The sequence below is a fragment of the Papio anubis genome, chromosome 8 (assembly GCF_008728515.1).
Source record: "Papio anubis isolate 15944 chromosome 8, Panubis1.0, whole genome shotgun sequence".
Classification (NCBI taxonomy): domain Eukaryota; kingdom Metazoa; phylum Chordata; class Mammalia; order Primates; family Cercopithecidae; genus Papio; species Papio anubis.
Window position 1 is genome coordinate 90,113,230 of NC_044983.1, and position 22,742 is coordinate 90,135,971.

Here is a 22,742-nt window from a genome sequence, read left to right on the forward strand (position 1 = left end):
GTTTAGAGGAAAATGGTAAAGAGCAGAGCCATCTAAGTATTATAGTTTTGGGAGCTGATGAGGCCAGGAGGCCTTTGAGGGTCAGAGTGGGTGAGTAGAGACGGGGTTTATCCATGTTGGTCAGGCTGGTCTCGAACTCCGGACCTTAGCTGATCCGCCCACCTCGGCCTCCCAGAGTGCTGGGATTACAGGCGTGAGCCACCGCGCCCGGTCGACTCAAGCCTTTTTGAACCAAGAGTATAAGGAAGGAGTTTAAAGAATTTAGCGGAAAGCAGTTTTTAAAAATTAAGCATAAGAAGTGTTTACTGATCTGTGACTTGCTGACCTGTCCCTATGCAGGCTTGGTTCATATTTGCTTCCTCTTGAGTTTTCAGAGTGTTAAAGCTGGTCTGAATTTAAGACATTCTAACTAAAAACAGCTTCAAAACCAAAGCTGTTTGTCGTTGGTGAGAAAGAATGTAATTCCACTTGTTTCCTTGGTTCTGTCTGTGGTTACAGTATATTATCATTTGAAATATTTCTTGATGTATTTTTCTTTTCTAATTGCAAATTTATGGAGGCTGGTTGATACACTAGCTTGCATGTTCCTATGAGTACATTCATGCTTAACTTAAAGCATTAAAAAAGTTAATACTGCATAAAAAAATCAATACTACAATACTGAAAGTCTTTAATACATCATGCAAAATGAAAAATTATTTTAGACTATGGTTGTACTTAAATAGATCTGTGGAGCCAATATTAAGATTGTACTGTTTTGTAAATTTTACTTACGTGATATAAAATGATAAATGGGCTGGGCATGGTGGCTCATGCCTGTAGTCCCAGCACTTTGGGAGGCCAGGGTGAGTGGATCACTTGAAGTCAGGAGTTCAAGACCAACCTGGCTAACACAGTGAAACCCCATCTCTACTAAAAATACAAAAATTAGCCGAGTGGTGAACGTCTGTAGTTCCAGCTACTCGGGAGGCTGAGGCAGGAGAATCACTTGAACCCAGGAGGCTGAGGTTGCAGTGAACCGAGATTGCACCATTGCACTCCAGCCTGGGTGACAGAGCGAGACTCCATCTCAAAAAAAACAAAATTAAGGCCGGGCACAGTGGCTCACACCTGTAATCCTAACACTTTGGGAGGCCAAGGCGGGCAGATCACGAGGTCAGGAGTTTGAGACCAGTCTGGCCAATATGGTGAAACCCTGGCTCTACTAAAAAATACAAAAATTCGCCGGGCGTGGTGGCGCACGCCTGTAGTCCCAGCTACCTGGGAGGCTGAGGCAAGAGAATCGCTGGAACTCAGGAGGCTGAGGTTGCAGTGAGCCGAGATCTCCCCACTGCACTCCAGCCTGGGTGACAGAGCGAGACTCCCTTTCAAAAATAAAATAAATAAAATGATAAATGATTTTTGGTTGTAGAATTACATATAACTCAAAAACAGTTAAATACATCTTATATGGGACAATTAATGGGTTGCAGTTTATTAAAATACTGCTTTATTCAACACATTTTTAATTCCATAAATATTTGTGTTAATACTCTATTAGATGCAAGGATATAATAGCAATGAATGAGTAATTAAATTTTCATTTATTATAATGCTAGTAATAATAATATATATAGCATACCTGTCTGTCTATGTGCCAGGCATTCTGAATGTTTTTTGTTTATTTGTCACTCTATAGTTTTTACCCCAAAAATCCATGTTATCTTTTATTCTCTGTGTTAAAATTAGACTAAATAGTCTGTATATTTTACTTGTATCCAGGTGTTCTCCATGTCCCATCTTACTTACAGTTCACATTCGCTTGGATCCTCTTCATTGTCCAAGTAAATACTCTGGGAATCTGGTTTTTAAAAAAATGTCTTCCTTGATGCAGTAGAGGGCCAGGGTGTTTATATTTATGCTTTCTGAAAGCAGTGTTAGAGCAAAGAAAGAAGTGACAACCTTGAGTAGAGCAGTATTAACATTTCATTTGGAAACTGCTATGTCTAGCCTGTGTGGACATTTGAAAGCCTGTTTGTAGCCCTACTATTTCATATGAAGATGACTGGACTGAAGTCTGAAATAGCAGGTTACTTTTGTGGATGTGTAATCATCTTCATTTAGTTTGACTTTTTCTTTACAATGCTAAAAATATAAGATAGTGAAAAGGAGTGGCTGGACATCATGGCTCACGCCTGTAATCCCAGCACTTTGGGAGGCTGAGGCGGGCGAATCACGAGGTCAGGAGTTCGAGGGCAGCCTGGCCAACGTGGTGAAACCCCCGTCTCTACTCAAAATACAAAAAATTAGCTGGGCGTAGTGGCAGACACCTGTAATCCCAGCTACTTGGGAGGCTGAGGCAGGAGAATTGCCTGAACCCGGGAGGCAGAGGTTGCAATGAGCCGGCATGGCACCACTGCACTGCAGCCTGGGCAAAAAGAGTGAAACTCTGTCTCAAAAAAAAAGATAGTAAAAAGGAGGCTTGAATTACATCGCAGAGCTTTCCTGTCAGAACTGATAATCTCATTTGTCCATTGCTTTGACCTTTGCTTTTTTCCACCTAGAGATGTGTGGCTTTGTTTTTCCATTATGAAATTATATGGAAAGTTAGCTTTAGGGATAATGTTGAAGAGATGAGCTAAAATGAATACTGTATTTATCAAGTCATACTTTTCACTCTTACAGTTTAATGCCACTAAAATTGGTATGTCTTAAAATCAGTACATGCATTCAATGTGACAGTGTGGTTTTTTTTTCCCCCTTGAAAACCTATTGAGTGGTATCTTCAAATATATGGCATCTTAGAATCAGGAAAATATAATATTATAGATTTTTTATAGATTACATATTTGTATGGTCCTCGATCATTGCTAATATAAATTCTTGAGAGGTGACTGTTGAGAGTTGTATACTTCAGAAATTACTTGAAAATCTATGCAAAATTTTTGTGTAAGTTGTACTTTTATAAACAAAATTCATTTATGGGCACAAAGAGAACATGTTTAATTAAAGTCCTGTAAAGTGATTTATTTGATAAAGAACATTTTTAAGAAGGAAAATGATAGTGTTTTGTAAGAACACGTTTTATGTGACTACTCCCCTCCCAATTTATCACTAAGTGTATATTTTTAGACTCTAATAGAAAAGACCCACTTACCTAGCCCATTGGTCACATATAGTATATCTGTTGACTATCTCAATAGATTTGTTAATTTGATTTCTGAAATTATCCAATTAAATGTTTTAAAGTCCAGTGCTGTTATGTGATTAATCATGCAGGTGTACCTACAAAGGAAGGTTCTTGTGGTTATATTTTCCCCTTGTATTCTTTTAAAATAAAATTAAAGGCCAGGCGCGGTGGCTCAAGCCTGTAATCCCAGCACTTTGGGAGGCCGAGACGGGCGGATCACGAGGTCAGGAGATTGAGACCATCCTGGCTAACACGGTGAAACCCCGTCTCTACTAAAAAGACAAAAAACTAGCCGGGCGAGGTGGCAGGCACCTGTAGGCCCAGCTACTTGGGAGGCTGAGGCAGGAGAATGGCATAAACCTGGGAGGCGGAGCTTGTAGTGAGCTGAGATCCGGCCACTGCACTCCAGCCTGGGCGACAGAGTGAGACTCTGTCTCAAAAAAAAAAAAAAAAATTAAATTAAATTAAAAACAATAATTTATTTTTGAAGACTTTATTTGATTTTGCATAAATATTCGTTCTTGATGACTGCTTCTAACTTCTACTTTAACCCAGAGCAAGGGAATATTAAAGAGGCATAATGAGGAAGGAATATAGTGATATTTACTAATTGACCTAGATTTATATGTATAAATACTCAAAGTCTGGGGTACATTTTTCTAATAATGCCATTTTTTGTTTTTTTGTTTTGTTTCATTTTGTTTTTGAGACGGAGTCTCCCTCTGTCACCCAGGCTAGAGTGCAGTGGCGCAATCTCGGGTCACTGCAACTCCACCTACTGGGTTCAAGTGATTCTCCTGCCTCAGCCTCCTTAGTAGCTGGGATTACAAGAGCGCACCACCACACCCGGCTAATATTTGTATTTTTAGTAGAGACAGGGTTTCACCATGTTGACCAGGCTGGTCTTGAACTCCTGACCTCAGGTAATCCACCCACCTTGGCCTCCCAAAGTGTTGGGATTACAGGCATGAGCCACCATGTCCAGCCTAATAATGTCATTTTAAAATATTTTCATTGATTTCACTACTTAACATGACTACAGAATAAATGGTAGTATAGAAATGAGTAAACATTAGATTCATCAGTCTGAATCCGTTAAATGTACAGCTTTTTTTCTCACTATGCCAGTGTTTAAAGATATTTTAGTAAGCACGTAAGTTTGCTATGAAGCTATTTTAAAATATGTTTATTTTATTCATTTTCCACAGTAAAGCTAAGAACATACATCTGATCAGCAGCAACTGATTCGTTTCTCCTTCTTTGACTTCTATGTTTATTTTCACATTTCATAGCCTGAAGTTATTACTAAGAGAAAGGAAAAAACTGTCTTCCACTTCCATGAGAAAGATAAATTATTGTACCACTTTATAACTTGGCAGGAACACTCTGTACTTATAGTATCGTAATCTATCCCACAAGATGATTAATTCTAGGGAGGAAAAGTATAAATTGTACATAGTACATTCATGTTTAACTTGGAGTTTAGTTTACTATTTTGGAGGTAACTTCTGCATCACATTTTCTAAACTGGAGCTAGAAGAGGAAGCTAGTCTAATCCTGGGAAATTATTTTGAGACCTTCTCATATATAAGTATCTTTGTAGGTTCAGCCTATTTTCTAATCCCTAAATCTAAAAGATTGTACAATGCTAATGATAACACAGTACTGAAATTCTGCAGAGCTTTCAGGGTTAAACAAAGAAGTGGAAGTAGTTTATGATGAATGTGTTATGTTTTGATTTTTACAAAACACTTAAACCATGAGTTATGCATTTGATACTTTAAGGTAACTAGAATTATGAGCTGAATAACACCTTGACCCTAATTTGGAAAAGAGCTTACTTATTTTGGGATGTTTTGAAAATTGCATCATCTTGGGAGAAGAGCGCATTGGTTTACTACTAGGATTGTCAAAACACAAATTGGGGAGTGGAACTTAAAATTGTCTTTTTTTTGGACAAAAGAAGATTTTGCAGGGGTGCCAAAATAATTATGAAAAGGTTATCTTTGATGCTAATAGGTCTTAGTGGTACTTTTGCTTTAGAATAATAAAGGTTAATTGGCTCAGGATACAGATCAAAATAATTTTATACACACATTGCAATAATGTCTTAAATATTTTAAGGACCACCTGTAGAGCTGCGCCAAAGAAAAAAGCCAAAGTCTTCAGAAAATAAGGAATCTGCCAAAGAAGAGAAAATCAGTGACATTCCAGCTCCTGAAAGAGTTCCAAAACGTAAGTTAGACTTGGAATTTGTGCTACTACAAAAATAGTTTATGCTAGAGAGTATATTAATATTTTAAATATACATATTTTGAGATTATGTATATGCTCAGCTTTCGCTAGGTTTTGAACAACCCCCAAATCTCACTGGCTTATGACAAACATTTATTTCTAATTAATATTACATGTTATGGCTGCAGTTTGGCTGTCATAATTTTATGTGTTGTGAAGGAATAGTCCCTATTTGGGAAAAATTTTTGTTGTGACGTAGGAAAAGAGGAGGCAGAATCATGCAATGCCTCTTAAAGTTTCTGCTGACCTAGCACAGTATCACTTGTACGCACCTTTTATTGACCCAAGCAAGTCATATAATCAGTTTAGATGATGGGATGTGAAGTATATTTTCATTATAGGGAAGTGTTCCAGGTCCACATGGTAGTGGGCAGTGATATATAATCTTTTTACTGGGAAGGAGAAAATAGTTGTGAATAATAATATAGTTTACCACATCCTGTCCTTGTGATTTATTTCCCTCCCTCAGACAAAATACACTTACTTTTTCCCACACCCTAAGACTCTGTCTTATCTAGTCACAGCCTTCATCCTGAACCCAAGGGCTTATCCACATCAGGGCCAGCTATGACTCATTCTAATCCAGAGATCTATGAACTAAACAGACAGGTTATCTGTTTTGTGTCAGGGGTTCCCAAGACCACCCCCATGTTTGGTTATTAGCTGGAAGGACTCACAAGTTTCAGAATGAAGTTGTATTTACAGCTATGATTGATTGATTGATTGATTGATTTTTTTTTTTTTTTTTTGCATCTCAGAGATCCATTTATTCATGCCATGAAGTAAATGGTACTTATACAAGTGTACTGGGACGTTCCACGCTCCCCATCTAACACGGCTTGCTTAAATTTACAGGCGGACTGATGTTTTCTTTCACATGTACTCCAAGTAAATCTGGTTAGTGATGACCAGGAGCAGGCGCTGAAGCTTTCAAAGCCTTACTTCTTTTATCAGCGGCCCGGATTTTATAAATGATGAAGCCCATCAGCCCCATTCCTATCCAAATCTCCTGGTAAACTTTGGTGTAGTAGGGCTTCATGGGGATCCACACATTTTTAATAATACTTTGAAGCATCTTGGCGCAGGACAGACGCCTCACAGACCACCACAAACCTGCAGTCAAGTCAGAAAGGTCACCAAGCGCCGATTGATTGATTTTTGAGACAGAGTCTTGCTCTGTCACCCAGGCTGGAGTTCAGTGGCATGATCTCAGCTCACTGCAACCTCCGCCTTCTGGGTTCAAGCAATTCTCCTGCCTCAGCCTCCTGAGTAGCTCATGCCACCATGCCTGGCTAATTTTTGTATTTTTGGTAGAGACAGGGTTTCCCCATGTTGGCCAGTCTGGTCTCGAACTCCTGACCTCAAGTGATCCACCTACCTCAGCCTCTCAAAGTGCTGAGATTATAGGCATGAGCCACTGTGCCCAGCCTACAGCTATGATTTATTATAGCAAATAATATAAAACAAAATCAGCAAAGCTAAAAGACCTATTGTGGTGAAATCTGCAAGAAACCAGGCATAGGCTTCCACATTTCCACTGCAGTAGAGTCACACAGGATGGGCCTGATTCCTTCAGCATCAGATTGTGACATTTGTAAAGTTTTATCTACCAGGGAAGCTCATTAGTGATTCAGTGCTCAGGGTTTTTATTGGGGGCTAGTCATGTAGGTATCCTCTGCCTACCATGTACCAAAATTCTTGACTCCCAGAAAGAAATCATAAACTACATTATTTGTACAAAGAGGATAGGCACTGTTATCAGTTAGAGAATGGTGGGAACTCTCCTGAAATTGAAGTTCCTAGATGCCAGCCAAGAGAGCCTACCTTGCAAGCAGGGCTTTCTTTTTTTCTTTTTTCTTTTTTTTTTCTTTCTTGAGACAGAGTCTCACCCTGCCACCCAGGCAGGAGTGCCATGGTGCAGTCTCTGCTCACTGCAACCTCCACCTTCTGGGTTCAAGCAATTCTTGTGCCTCAGCCTCCCAAGTAGCTGGGATTATAGGCATGTGCCACCACACTTGGTTAATTTTTGTGTTTTTAGTAGAAATGGGGTTTCACCATGTTGGCCAGGCTGGTCAACTCCTGACCTCAGGTGATCCGCCTGCAAGCAGGCCTTTCTCAGGAAAGCGTTCTCAGACCTGCTGTGTTAACTCTTTTCTGCACATCCCCCTGCTCAGTATACATTGTTGGACAGGGACAGGATATCCCCTTACTCTGGGAGAAGGAATCTGTTGTGTTTATGCCCCAGTTGTGTTCCTGGGGAATTGTTTCCCAGTTCATTGTTCTCCATGGTCCTTGATTTTACACTCTGGAGATCTTTTCTCTTCCATTTTCTTCTATAACCATATCTAAAGATGGGTTTGGAGAATGTATCATCCTTAAGGGCTAAACAGCTTTCTCATACTGCTTCCTCTGCACTGAAAGTTGAGGCCTGTATATAAGTTTGCTCAAGATAAAGGCTGTGGGTAATAGTTGAGGGGCTGGCTACAAGAAAACTATATTTGGGAGCTGGAAAAATGAAGATCTATATTACGTCATGACAAAACATTTGATAATACTGTTTCCTGTGAATAGTTGACAATACTATTTTTTTCTATCATTTTAGGTAATGAGATTGCAAAACAGAATGTTACTAGAGTGCCTTTGGTATTAACAGCTACATTTGACTACAGGAAAGAGATCTGAGTTTAGAATGGAATTGGTCTATTTGTAAGTGGGAATGAAGAAGAAAATAGAGAATTCCAAAATTCTGGGACTTGTAACGTTGAAGTGAGAACAGTTTATTAACCAGGCAAGGTGGCTCACGCCAGTAATCCCAGCACTTTGGGAAGCTGAGGCAGAGGATTGCTTGAGGTTAGAAGTTCAGGACCATCCTGGACAACATAGTGAGACCCTGTCTTTATTTTAAAAAGAAAAGAAAAAGCCGTTTGTCTTTTTCAACCAATAAAAGTTAAAATCACGAAATGGGAGGCCGGGTACGGTGGCTCAAGCCTGTAATAACAGCACTTTGGGAGGCCGAGGCGGGCGAATCACGAGGTCAGGAGATTGAGGCCATCCTGGCTAACATGGTGAAACCCCGTCTCTACTAAAAAAATACAAAAAATTAGCCGGGCATGGTGGCGGGCGCCTGTAGTCCCAGCTTCTTGGGAGGCTGAGACAGGAGAATCACTTGAACCTGGGAGGCGGAGGTTGCAGCGAGCCGAGATAGTGCCACTGCACTCCAGCCTGGGTGACAGAGCGAGACTCCGTCTCAAAAAAAAAAAAAAAAAGAGAGAAATGCTTTGAGTAACAGGGTGATTAAGATGAGCCCTTAGTGCAAAGGTCAAATCAAGGGCATAGCTATTGTACAATTTGTTAAAATGTGTGAATAAATTAAGGTAGTTCCTACTAAATCTTGTTGGATACAGGACTTAGAAAAAAAGAACTAAAGCTGTTGGCCCACAAAAGTTTAATAAACTCAAACTATGTATAATGAAGCCTTTGAGAAGGCATATCTAGAAAAGATGTGTAATTTAGCCTTGGAGAGTGGCATATCTAGAATAATTTGTAGCTATAGTTACTAGAACATGGAGCTGACTGAAATCAAGTAGGTAAATCAATAAAATTTTTCTTTTCTTTGCAAAATGAGTGATTTAATTGTTTAAAAGTGAAGTATAATTAACATACAATTAAATGCACAGATTCTTAGTTGTTTAATTAAATGCATTTTGAAATGTGAATGCAGGCAAAACAAACTATAGAACATTACCATTATCTCAGAAAGTTTCCTTGTACCTCATTCCTATTGTTTTGCTAGTTATCACTACTGAATAATTTCACATGTTCTAGAACTTCATTATAAGTGGAATCATACATGCTTCAGTGTCCAAATTCTTTCATTCAGCTCAGTATGTTATCTTTGAAAAATGTAATATTTTGTGGCTGAGTGCGTTGGCTCACGCTTGTTAGCCATGCGTGTAATCCTAACATGTTGGGAGGCCGAGGCAGGAGGTTTGCTTGAGTGCAGGAGTTTGAGACCAGCCTGAGCAACAAGGCGAAACCCCATCTCTACAAAAAATATAAAAATTAGCCAGGCATGGTGGCACGTGCTTGTAGTTTCAGCTACTTGGGAGGCTGAGGCGGGAGGATCACTTAAGCCCATGAGATTGAGGCTCTGGTGAGCCATGATCATGCCATTGCACTCTAGTCTGGGTGACTGAATGACACCCTATTTCATAAAAATAAAAATATAATCATTTTGAGATTCATCCATGTTGTATATCTCAATAGTTCATTCTCCTTTATTATTAAGTATATTCCAGTGTTTGAATATATAGTCATGTGTTGCTTAATGACAGGGATATGTTCTGAGAAATGCACCATTAGGTGATTTTGTCATATTCACACAAACTAGACGGTACAGCCTACTACACACCTAGGCTATGTAGTATAGCCTATTCCTCCTAGGCTACAAACCTGTACAGTATGTTACTGTACTGAATACTGTAGGCAGTTGTAACACAATGGTAAGCATTTGTGTATCTAAATATATAAACATCAAAAAGTGCAGTAAAAATATGGTATTACAATCTTATAGGGCCACCATCATATATGCAGTCCATTGTTGACTGAAATGTCATTGTGCAGGGCATGACTATACCATAATTGTTTATCCCTGTTCCTCTTGTTGGACATTTAGGTTGTTTCTAGTATTTAGTTGTTATGAATAAGAATGCTATGAACATTCCTGTACTGGTTTCCTTGAACATATGTTTTCATTTCTGTTAGGTAAATACATAGAAGAATTGCTAGTTAAGCTTTCAAGAGAGCGTACTGTTGAACTGCCAGCCTAGATTCAAAATAACTTTTAACTCTTCAGGTCTTGAAATAAATGACATTTGAGCCCCTAACTACAGATTGAGTAAACTGCTCTCAGGTTCTCTTCTGAGAAGGAGTGAGTGTGTTTTGCTTAGGAGAGAAATGAATATTGTGTATTAAAAATATTTTGATCAGGAACGGTGGCTCACACCAGTAATCCCAGCACTTTGGAAGGCTGAGACGGGCATATCACTTGAGGTCAGGAGTTTGAGACCAGCCTGGCCAACATGGCGAAACCTTGTCTCTATTAAAAAAAAAAAAGAAAAAAAAAAAAAGCCAAATGTAGCAGTGCGTGCCTGTAGTTCTAGCTACTTGGGAGGCTGAGGCATGAGAATCACTTGAACTCGGGAGGTGGAGGTTGCAGTGAGCCAAGATTGCGCCACTGCACTCCAGCCTGGGTGACAGAGGATACTCCATCACAAAAGACAAACAAACAGAACATGTTAGCTTAGGCAATATAGTGAGACTTCATCTCTACAAAAAATAAAAAATAAAAAAAAATTAGCCAATCATGGTGGTGCACACCTCGAGTCCCAGCTTCTTGGGAGGCTGAGACACAAGAATTGATTAAATCCAGGAGGTGGAGATTGCAGTGAACCGAGAATGTGCCACTGCACTCTAGCCTGGGCAACAGAGGAGACTCCAAAAAAAAAAAAAAAAGTTAAAGCCTAGGCAATATAGTGAGACCTCATCTCCACAAAAAAAAAAAAAAAAAAATTAGCTGAGAATGTGGTGGTGCATGCCTGTCTGTAGTCCCAGCTACTTGGGAGGCTAAGGTAGAAGGATTGCTTAAGCCTGAGAAGTGGTGTTTGCAGTGAACCAAGATCGCGCCACTGCACTTCAGCCTGGGCAATGCAGCAAGACTCTGTCTCAAAAAAAAAAAATTTTAAATTTGAAAAATACAATGTAAGAAAGAAAATTAAATAAGTCTAGAAATATCAACTACAAAATAGTATTTCCTCCCCAACTACAAAAATATATTTTCAGGGTAGAAAATGTGGAAAGTAGAGGAAAAAAAAAAAACTGCATCCATAATTTCAGTAGATATAAATACTCTTAAAATTTTGGCATAAGTATGGCTTTTTTTCTATGTACTTATAGTTTTTTTTTCCACTTTTTGTGAAATTGAACCCTGCATTTTTTTCTCAATGTATCATTGGCTTTTTTATGTGCATTAAATACTACTTAACTATGTTCTGTATTACTGATAGTGACATTTTATGATCTGTTTTTAATTTTGTGTGCCTGATCACCGTTTTACAAATGAAGGGACTGATGCACATAGAAGTTATCTGATTAGGCTGGTTTGTGACTAACAGCTTAAAGTCAGATCCTTTTAGATTTTCAAACTAAAATGGTTATATTTTAAGACAATTTCTAGGACCCAGAGCTCCTTATTTTTTCTAAAATACATGTACTTATACCAAACACTGAAAGCTTGATGTCTACTCCATCTTTGACTCCTTACAAAAGTAAAATATTTATTATTGCCAGACGTGGTGGCTCATGCCTGTAATCCCAGCACTTTGGGAGGCCGAAGTGGGTGGATCACCTGAGGTCTGGAGATCAAGACCAGCTTGACCAACATGGAGAAACTCTGTCTCTACTCAGAATACAAAATTAGCCAGGTGTGGTGGCTCATGCCTGTAATCCCAGCTACTCGGGAGGCTGAGGCAGGAGAATCGCTTGAACCCGGGAGGTGGAGGTTGCAGTGAGTCGAGATCATGCCATTGCACTCCAGCCTGGGCAACAAGAGCGAAACTCTGTCCCAAAAAAAAAAAAAAAAAAAAGTATTAAGGTTAGGCATTTATATATAGAAATTGGTTGAATATACTTTTTATAATAGTTCCTGATAAGTAGGATTAATTTGCCATTGTCTAAGCCTTAATGAAAAAAAAAAAACCCAGGAAATCCATTTAGAAATTTCTAAGTGCTTTTGCCAAACTGCCACCCTAGATTACTTTTCTTACTAGTTTTTACAGTTCGTTCATATTGTCTCAACATTGCTTTAATGATTTCATATATTTTTTCAGGTATGCTTATGTGGCACAATAATGATAGCCAATATTTGCTGAGCTCGTACTGTATATCAGGAACCATGCCAGATGCTTTAAACATGCTACTGGAAATTTTATTTTATTTTGAGATGGAGTTTCACTCTTGTGGCCCAGGCTGGAGTGCACTGGTGTGATCTCAGCTCACTGCAACCTCCACCTCTCGGGTTCAAGCAGTTCTCCTGCCTCAGCTTCCCAGTAGCTGGGATTACAGGCATGCACCACCACATGTAGCTAGTTTTGTATTTTTAGTAGAGATGGGGTTTCACTATGTTGGCTGTAGTTGGTCTCAAACTCCTGACCTCAGGTGATCCGCCCACCTCAGCCTCCCAAAGAGCTGGGATTACAGGTGTGAGCCACCACGCCGGCGAAACAGAAATTTTAAAACACTTGTGTCACATTGATGCTAATATTGGATTTATTGCAGAGTGTTTTTCAAACATTTAGAATATGATTATTAATTTATCGATATTTAATTACGCTATACTAGTTTGTATAACAACACAATTGCAACATGCTATGCAAACTATTATGTATTAAATAATGTTATAAAAATAACTAAAATTTTAGTTTAGCTAAAAAATATCAAGTTGATTTTTACTGTCAGTCATTCGGTAACAGAACACTGGGTTTTAGGCCTTTAGTCCCTTATTTTATTTATTATGCTTATTATACTCAATGGCTGTAGCAGGACTGAATCATCTTTTGTATACAAAATCCAAATGTATCTTACGTTATTTCATTAAGAGGCAGTTACAGCCTGGATGCAGTGGCTCATGCCCGTAATTCAGCACTTCAGGAGGCCAAAGTGGAAGGATCTCTTGAGACCAAGGTTTGAGACCAGCCTGGGCAACATGGCAAGAATCCTGTCTCTACAAAAATAAAATAAAATTTAAAAAAGAAGTAGTTTGTGTCCATATATAACAGTTGTATGTGATCTTTTAAAACATGATAATCAAAACTTACTGAGTTGTACATTTTACATGGCTTTAGGTTTATAGTGAGTTATTCTTCAATGAAGAAAAGATCCTGAAAGGAAAAAAAATAATTTCTGAATGAGCCTGTACTTTTTTTAGACATTGGGTCCTACATTCCTTTGGATTACTTTTTGATATTCATAGGTTAATTTTGTACCATTTTACCCTTTCTTTCTTTTTTTTGAGACAAGATCTGGCTGTGTCGCCCAGGCTGGAGTGCAGTGGTGCCATCTCGGTTCACTACAACCTCTGCCTCCTGGGCTAAAGTGATTCTCCTGCTTCAGCCTCCCAAGTAGCTGGGATTACAAGCACCTGCCACCACACGGGCTAATTTTTTTAAGAGACATGCTTTCACCGTGTTACCCAGTCTGGTTTCGAACTCATGAGCTCAAGCATTCTGCCTGCCTCTGGAAGTGTTGGGGTTACAGGCATAAGCCACCACACTTAGCTACATCTTAACCACTTTTTTTTTTTTTTTAACAGAGTCTCGCTCTGTCACCCAGGCTGGAGCACAGTGGCGTGATCTGTGCTCACTGCAAGCTCCGCCTCCAGGTTCACTGCGTTCTCCTGCCTCAGCCTCTCAAGTAGCTGGGACTACAGGCGCTTGCCACCACGCCTGGCTAATTTTTTGTATTTTTTAGTAGAGACAGGGTTTCACCGTGTTAGCCAGGATGGTCTCGATCTTCTGACCTCGTGATCCGCCCGCCTTGACCTCCCAAAGTGCTGGGATTACAGGCATGAGCCACTGCGCCTGGCCCATCTTAACCATTTTTAAGTGTAGTGTTCTATTGTGTTAAGTATGTTTATGTTGTGACACAGATCTTAGAACTTTTTCCTCTTGCAGAATATAGACTTTAAATTTTATCTTACTTTTTTTTAAATTGTATTTTTTTTTGAGACAGAGTCTTGCTCTGTCACCCAGGCTGGAGTACAGTGGCGCGATCTATGCTCACTGCAACCTCTGCTTCCCAGGTTCAAGTGATTCTCCTTCCTCAGCCTCCTGAGTAGCTGGGATTACAGGCACCCGCCACCACACCCAGCTAATTTTTGTATTTTTAGTAGAGACAGGGTTTCACCAGGTTGGCCAGGCTGGTCTCGAACTCCTGACTTCAGGTGATCCACCCGCCTTGGCCTCCCAAAGTGTTGGGATTACAGACATGAGCCATGGCACCCGGCCTATACTTTAATTTTTAAAACAATTTTAGATTTGCAGAAGAATTGAGCAGATACAGTTCCTATATTACACTCCCACATATGGAGTTTCCTTATTAACATTATACATTAGTATGGTACATTTGTTAGAATTAATGAAGCAATACTGATACATTATTATTAACTTAGGATCATATGTTATTCAGATATTCAGATTTCCTTATTTTTTACCATATATATATAGATAGATATATAATTTTTTTTTTTTTTTTTTTTTTTGAGACGGAGTCTTGCTCTGTCGCCCAGGCTGGAGTGCAGTGGCATGATCTCGGCCCACTGCAAGCTCTGCCTCCCAGGTTCACGCCATTCTCCTGCCTCAGCCTCCTGAGTAGCTGGGACTACAGGCGCCCGCCACCATGCCCGGCTAATTTTTTGTATTTTTAGTAGAGACGGGGTTTCACCGTGTTAATCAGGATGGTCTTGATCTGATCTCGTGATCCGCCCGTCTCGGCCTCCCAAAGTGCTGGGATTACAGGCGTGAGCCACTGCGCCCAGCCTTTTTTTTTTTTTTTTTTTTTGAGATGGAATCTCGCTCTGTCCCTCAGGCTGGAGTGCAGTGGCGTGATCTCAGCATACTGCAACCTCCACCTCCCAGATTCAATGATTCTTGTTCCTCAGCCTCCCGAGTAGCTGGGATTACAAGTGTGCGCCACCACACCCAGCTAATTGTTGTATTTTAGTTTCACCATTTTGGCCAGGCTGGTCTCAAACTCCTGACCTCAAGTGATCTGCCCGCCTCGGCCTCCCAAAGTGCCACCGTTTCCGACCCGTAATGTCTTTTTTCTGTCCCAGTATCCCATCCACAATACCACGTGACACTTATTATGTCTGTTGTTATGTCTGTTAAGCTTCTCTTGGCTTTGATACTTTCTCAAGCTCTTGTTTTTGATGACCTTGATGGTTTGAGAGATATATTTATAGGATGACCCTCTATTGGAATTTATCTGATGCTTTTCTCACAATTAGACTCTAGTTGTGGGTTTTGGGGACAAAGACCATAGAGGTAGAATGCCATTTTTAATCACATCATATCAAGGGTACATATTACCTTTTGATTACTTTTAATATGCTTTTCAGATGTATTATTTCAACGCTTTGCAAAGATTTTCATTGGCTGTCTTGCAGCGGTTACTAGTGGTATGATGTATGCTCTCTACTTATCAGCATACCATGAACGGAAATTCTGGTTTTCCAACAGGCAGGTAAGAAGAAAGAATTTTGAGCACATGAAAGTTTTTTCCCAGGGAACCAGAATATATGTATGATAAGTATGACAAGTGCTGTCTTATTTATGGCTATTAGGAACAAAGTGCTCCAGAAGCTCTTTTGAGAATATAGTTAGAGTATCAACCTTAAAATACTTAATAGTGTATTTCATAGAATAAAACAATGAGGGTGCAATTAACTTATCAGGGACTTTTGATGACAGTGAAATGTTAGGGAGTTTAGCCAGCCTTTTCATAGTTTTGGTAGGTAGTTCACATTTCAGAAACAATCGGGAAGTTTTAGTATTAAAATATTTTAATTTTTAGATCACATGATTAGAATGTTTTTGAGGGAGTTGAAAGGGATTAACAGGCATCACATAGTATTAAGATTTTGCCTCATTACTGTATTTAGTGTTTGGTTTTCAATCATGTATATTTCCACAGATTCTTCAGTTGCTATAGTTGTATTCATAATTTCATAGTTTGACTTTTGAATAAGTTTGTTTGCAAAGTCCTCTTGGCTTTGTAGAGTTTTTAAATTTTTGAGCCCAGACTGGGTTTTTTGTTGTTCTTATTTTTTAGTCAAGCTGACCAAGTATTTTAAAGCAATTGGTTTAATTAACACCATTAAGACATTTAACTGAGTAATGACTACGTCTGTCTTGATTTAGCTATTACTGTAGCATGTATTATTTCCCTGGAAATGTTATGCAGATTAACTGCAGTTCTCAACAGTGGATGTATGACAGAATCATCTAGGGAGCTTTCAAAGATAACCTCCCTCTCAGATTCTTAGGTAGAGGCAGTGGGACATGCTGCGATCAGTATGTCGATGAATATTTTTAGGTGATTATGTTGTATAGGCAGAACTGAGAATAACCAAAGCTTTGAAAATTAGAAGGCCGCCGGGCGCGGTGGCTCACGCCTGTAATCCCAGCACTTTGGGAGGCCGAGGCGGGCGGATCACAAGGTCAGGAGATCGAGACCACGGTGAAACCCCGTCTCTACTAAAAATACAAAAAATTAGCCGGGCGCGGTTGTGGGCGCCTGTAGTCCCAGCTACTCGGGAGGCTGAGGCAGGAGAATGGCGGGAACCCGGGAGGCGGAGCTTGCAGTGAGCTGAGATCCGGCCACTGCACTCCAGCCTGGGCGACAGAGCGAGACTCCGTCTCAAAAAAAAAAAAGAAAATTAGAAGGCCTTCATTAAGAACTTTGTTTTACAAAGCTTTGTGTATGGGTCAGGAGCATTGGCAGAATCTGGGAGCTTTTTCAGAATCATAGACTCTTAGACTCTACTTTAAAATCAGAATCTACAGTTTAATAAGGTCTTCAGGTGTTTCATATACCCAGTAGACTTGAGAAGCACTGATTTAGAGTTTACATCTTTGAAATCTTAGAAACAAATGTTGGCATTCATAAAACAAAATTTTAAGTAATTTATTTAGGTCAGGAAGCTCTTAGTTCATTCAGACTGCTATAACAAAGTACCATAAGCTTATAAACAACAGAATGGCTTATAAACAGCAGAAATTTATTTCTCACAGTTCTGGATGCTGAGAAGTCCTAGATAAGGCATGGGCAGATTTGATGTCTGGTGAGGGCTTGCTTCCTGGTTTATAGCAGGGATCATCTTGCTGCATCCTCACATGGTGGAAGGAGCAAGGGATCTCTGTGGGGCCTCTTTTATAAGGACATTAATCCCATTCATGAGGGAACTGCCCTCATGACCTAATCACCTCCCAGATATCCCACTTCCAAATATCTTCTCATTGGGTGTTAGGTTTCAGCATATGTATTTTAGGAGGACACATATATTCAGACCATAGCAAACAAAAATAGATCTGAAAAGACTTCCTCTTGGAGAGTCACAATATATAAGGTATACTGAAACTCTGAAAAGTCTTATAATAAAGCTATTTAACTTTGTTTAATCTAGTCTTTCTCAGAACTTATTTAACTACAGAATTCTTTTTTGGTAACATCCGTTAACATTTTAGGAAGTTCTGTTGATCAAACTTTGTGAAAAGTGCTCTAATATCTTTTGTTTTTGTATTAATTGATACATATTATGCATAAAAATAATTCATTTGATTGTAAAAGATTATAGATTCATAAAATTTTGATTCACTCTAAAAAGCACAAGGCCTCCTAATGTTATTTTTACTATTATTCTTAATTCTAATTAGCCTGATTGTAGGAATTTTAAGATTTGTTGTACCTCTGGAAGTTCATGTGTAGAGTACTGATTAAGTATCTGGTGCTCTTGCAAAGTACTAATTAAAGACTTGCTGTTCTGGATACATAGAGATATGGAACAGTAATAGAAAATATTACTTTCTCCTTAAACTTGTGTTTTTATTATGGAGTTCTAACACTTCAACTATCGTTCATTATTGCCTGTCTTACTATTCTTGCTATTCTTAGGGCATGTCTTGTGGTTTTCCTTCTAGATTTTCCTGATATATATTATATATAACAAGTGATAACTTGTGATTTACAATTCATTTTAAACCTTAATGTTTCATTAAAATTATTGCCAGATTACTAAAAAGTTAAGTTCCTCATTAATGGAGCCACTAGTAATTAAAGAAAATTCATGTCTTTGAATAAAAGGATAAATTTTATTAATATGTTAATTTGGAAGGTGAGAATTTGGAAGGTGAGAAGGAAGACAGAAGATTGAGGCTGAAATTTATTTTATTTTATTATTATTGTTATTATTTTTGGAGACAGAGTCTCGCTCTGTGTCCCAGTCTGCAGTGCAGTGGTGTGATCTCAGCTCACTGCAACCTTTGCCTCCTGGGTTCAAGCGATTCTCCCACCTCCCGAGTAGCTGGGGTTACAGGCACACACCACAACGCCTGGCTAATTTTTGTATTTTTAGTAGAGACAGGGTTTCACCATGTTAGCCAGGCTATTCTCAAACTCCTGACCTCAAGTGATCCACCCGCTTCAGCCTCCGAAAGTGCTGGGATTACAGGCGTGAGCCACTACGCTGGGCCAGAGGCTGAAATTGAAAACTTCAGAAAATCCAGCCTAGACAACATTGTGAGACCCCCTTCTGTACAAAAAAACAAAACAAAAAAAACGTTGTCCATGTGCCTGTAGTCCTAGCTACTGGGTAGGCTGAGGTGGGAGGATCATTTCAGGTTTCAGTGAGCCATGAGTGTGCCTCTGCACACCAGCCTGGGTAACAGAGAGAGACTCCATCTCTTGAAAAGCAAAAATAATTAAATCTTAGGGCCGGGCGTGGTAGCTCATACCTGTAATTCCGGCACTTTGTGAGGCCAAGGTGGGCGGATCATGAGGTCTGGAGATGGAGACCATCCTGACTAACACAGTGAAACCCTGTCTCTACTGAAAATACAAAAAATAGCCGGGCGTGGTGGCGGGCGCCTGTGGTCCCAGCTACTTGGAGGCTGAGGCAGGAGAATGGCGTGAACCCAGGAGGCGGAGCTTGCAGTGAGCCGAGATTGCACCACTACACTCCAGCCTGGGCGACAGAGCAAGACTCTGTCTCAAAAAAAAAAAAAAGAAAAAAATTCAATTTTAAATAACTATTTCATTTTCTTTTAGGAGCTTGAACGGGAAATCACGTTTCAGGGTGACAGTGCCATTTATTACTCCTATTATAAAGATATGTTAAAGGCACCTTCATTTGAAAGAGGTATGATAACCACAGTTACATTTTTAATAACAATATTTTCCTTTTTCTTTTCTTTTCTTTTTTTTCCCAAGATGGAGTCTTGCTTTGTCACCCAGGCTGGAGTGCAGTGGTGCGATCTTGGCTCACTGCAGCCTCCACCTCCCGGGTTCAAGCAATTCTCCTGCCTCAGCCTCCCGAGTAGCTGGGTTTAAAGGCGCTGGCCACCATGCCCGGCTAATTTTTGTATACTTAGTAGAGATGGGGTTTCACCATGTTGGCCAGGCTGATCTCGATGATCCGCCTGCCTTGGCCTCCCAAAGTGCTGGGATTACAGGCGTGAGCCACCACGCCTGGCCATAATGTCAACATTTTTCTTAAATAAAACATTGTTCTTCTATTTTAGAACCTTTCCTCCTCCTCTTATTTTTACTCGACATGTAGTAATTGTGCATATTTATGGGGAGTGATATTTTCATATTATACACAATGTATAATCATCAAATCAGAGTAGTTAGCGTATCCATCACATTGGACATATGTCACTTCCTTGTGTTATGAATATCCAAAATCGACTCTCAGCTTTTTGAAAATATACGCTAAATTGTTGTTAACCATATTCATTCTATAGTACTACAGAATACTAGAAGTTATTTTTCCTATCTAGCTGTAATTTTGTATCCATTAACCAATCTCTCCCTATCCTCCCCTCCCCTCTGCTCTTCCCAGCCTCTAATAATCTCTGTTCTACTATATTGGGACCTTTCATGTGGGGATTTGTCTCAGAATATAGATATTTCTCTTTATTGTGCTAAATTGTTAAAAATTGGAAAATGCAGCATGGAGTATTCTATTTGGGATCTTTCTTGATAATAATATTAAATATTTAAGGACTAATGAATGACATCTTTAATTACTGTGAAGCAGAATAAATAATCTGGAGAAAAATTTTTCTGTCTTTAGGTGTTTATGAACTGACACACAATAACAAAACTGTATCTCTGAAGACTATAAATGCAGTGCAGCAAATGTCTCTATATCCGGAACTTATTGCTAGCGTTTTGTATCAAGCCACTGGGAGCAATGTATGTATTTTTCTTTGGACTCTATTATTTATTTTCTCATGTAGTCATGAATCCTCGAATTATTTAATGCCATCCTGTTATCTTGTTCTCTTTCTGTTTTTTCCACATAGGAGATTATTGAGCCAGTGTATTTCTATATTGGCATTGTTTTTGGATTGCAAGGAATATATGTGACTGCTTTATTTGTTACAAGTTGGCTTATGAGTGGAACGTGGCTAGCAGGAATGCTTACTGTTGCATGGTTCATTATTAACAGGTAGGAAAGCTGTTTTAATTGATTTTTAAAAACTTTTTGTGACTGTAGTAGTCAGAGTTCTCAAAATGCCTCCCCTCCCCAACATTCCTCACTCTAATTCTCAGAACCTATGAATATGATGAGATGCCATTCCCATGATTATGATACTTTATATAGCACATTAGACAGATTGGAAAGATTACCCTGTGGGCCTGGTCTAATCACGTGAGCCCTTAAAACCAAAGTGCTTTCTCCAGCCTGTGTAGAAAGAGAGATCAGAGAGATTTGAGGTATGAGAAGGATTTTCTGCACCACTGCAGGTATGAAGCAAGGAGGAAATGAATTCTGCTAGTAGCCAATGAGATTGTAAGAGGACTACAAGCCCCTGATGAAAACTGTAGCCCTGGCTGATGCCTTGATTTTAGCTTAGGGATGCTAAGCAGAGCATCCAGCCATACTCTGCTGGCCTTTGTGAGATAATACATTTGTGTTGTTTTATGCCACTACATGCAAAAATTGAGACATAATATACCAGCATATTCTTTTGGATCTTTTTCTTTTTTTTAATTCATCCTAATCCTTAGAATCTGAATTTTGGGTCTTCTTCTAGGTGAATGTGTGTGTATATTCATCTATGTATTTGTATATGTATTTTTTACTAAAATCAGTAATTTACCAAAAAAAAAAAAATACTGTTTTTTTTGTTTTGTTTTGTTTTTTTGAGATGGAGTCTTGCTCTGTCACCCAGGCTGGAGTGCAGTGGCGCGATCTCAGCTCACTGCAAGCTCCACCTCCTGGGTTCCCGCCATTCTCCTGCCTCAGCCTCCGGAGTAGCTGGGACTACAGGCGCCCGCCACCAAGCCTGGCTAATTTTTTTGTATTTTTAGTAGAGATGGGATTTCACTATCTTGGCCAGGATGGTCTCGATCTCCTGACCTCGTGATCCACCCGCCTTGGCCTCCCAGAGTGCTGGGATTACCGGTGTGAGCCACTGCGCCTGGCTGCAATACTTTTTTTTTTTTTAATGCTGCTTTCTCTGTTCAACTGTCATTGCCTTTACATTTCAGTAATATTTTATCTTATCTAATACCCGACCTTATTACAGTTTCCCTGGTTGACCCTGAAATACTCTATATACCTGATTTATGCAAATCAGGATTTAATCCAGGACTCCATAGTGCATCTGGTTGTTCTGTTCCTTGATACTCTAAATCTAACATAGTCCCCCAATTTATGTTGAAGAGACTAAGTCTTGTTGCATCCTGTGGTGTCATTTAGCTTTTACCTTTATCTCCTGTGTTTCTGTCATCTGGAAATTATATGTAAAGGCTTGATGGGTTCAAAATAAACAGTTCTGGTTGAAATATATGCTAGATTATATATTTTTCATGTTCCATGACAGTAGAAGTTATATTTAATTGATCAACCCCTAGTGAAGCTGAGACTGACTGCTGGTTTGGGGGAATGGCAGTCTGATCTCTCCATTGAATAGTTATGTTTTTCTCTAATAACTGGAGAATAATCTGTGTGGTGTTTTTAGCACCAAATGAATGTCCTTTTTGCCATTAAGCATTTACCTAATAGTTTGTAACACCAGTTTATAACCTTTGCCTTAAAGTAATAATTTTATTAGGGTTTATAAAATTATATTTTTCTATTTTCATTAACTACATTCTTCATTCTTCAAAAGTAGAATTTTTCTTCATTAACCAGGGCTTTTTGGTTACTTTAAAAAAATTTTTTTTTCCCTTTGAGACGAAGTCTCGCTCTGTAGCCCAGGCTGGAGTGCAGTGGCGCGATCTTGGCTCACTGCAAGCTCCGCCTCCCGGGTTCACGCGATTCTCCTGCCTCAGCCTCATGAATAGCTGGGACTACAGGTGCCGCCACCACGCCCGGCTAATTTTTTGTATTTTTAGTAGAGACGAGGTTTCACCGTGGTCTCAATCTCCTGACCTCGTGATCCACCCGCCTCGGCCTCCCAAAGTGCTGGGATTACAAGCGTGAGCCGCC

At 39.5% G+C, this 22,742-nt stretch overlaps 2 protein-coding genes across 3 annotated transcripts in view; one reads left to right on the forward strand and one right to left on the reverse strand.

Annotated features, from left to right (window-relative positions):
* The window catches only part of DPY19L4 (dpy-19 like 4), a 75,603-nt gene that overhangs the window by 1,252 nt on the left and 51,609 nt on the right, over positions 1 to 22,742 (forward strand). For both annotated transcript variants that reach the window (XM_021942508.2, XM_009213349.4), the window contains exons 2-6: positions 5,294 to 5,404; positions 15,639 to 15,763; positions 19,346 to 19,436; positions 20,376 to 20,497; positions 20,608 to 20,753. In XM_021942508.2, coding sequence (XP_021798200.2) covers positions 5,294 to 5,404; positions 15,639 to 15,763; positions 19,346 to 19,436; positions 20,376 to 20,497; positions 20,608 to 20,753 — 595 coding nt within the window. The remainder of the gene's footprint in view (positions 1 to 5,293; positions 5,405 to 15,638; positions 15,764 to 19,345; positions 19,437 to 20,375; positions 20,498 to 20,607; positions 20,754 to 22,742) is intronic.
* On the reverse strand, positions 6,196 to 6,611 carry LOC101024239 (ATP synthase subunit ATP5MPL, mitochondrial). The gene has a single exon (XM_003902985.5). It carries the CDS (start codon positions 6,537 to 6,539, stop codon positions 6,363 to 6,365), a length of 177 nt encoding a protein of 58 aa, XP_003903034.1. The 5' UTR covers positions 6,540 to 6,611; the 3' UTR covers positions 6,196 to 6,362.

Coding starts and splice junctions, on each gene's coding strand:
- LOC101024239 (XM_003902985.5), bottom strand. CDS start 6,539: ATGCTTCAAAGTATTATTAAAAATGTGTGGATCCCCATGAAGCCCTAC.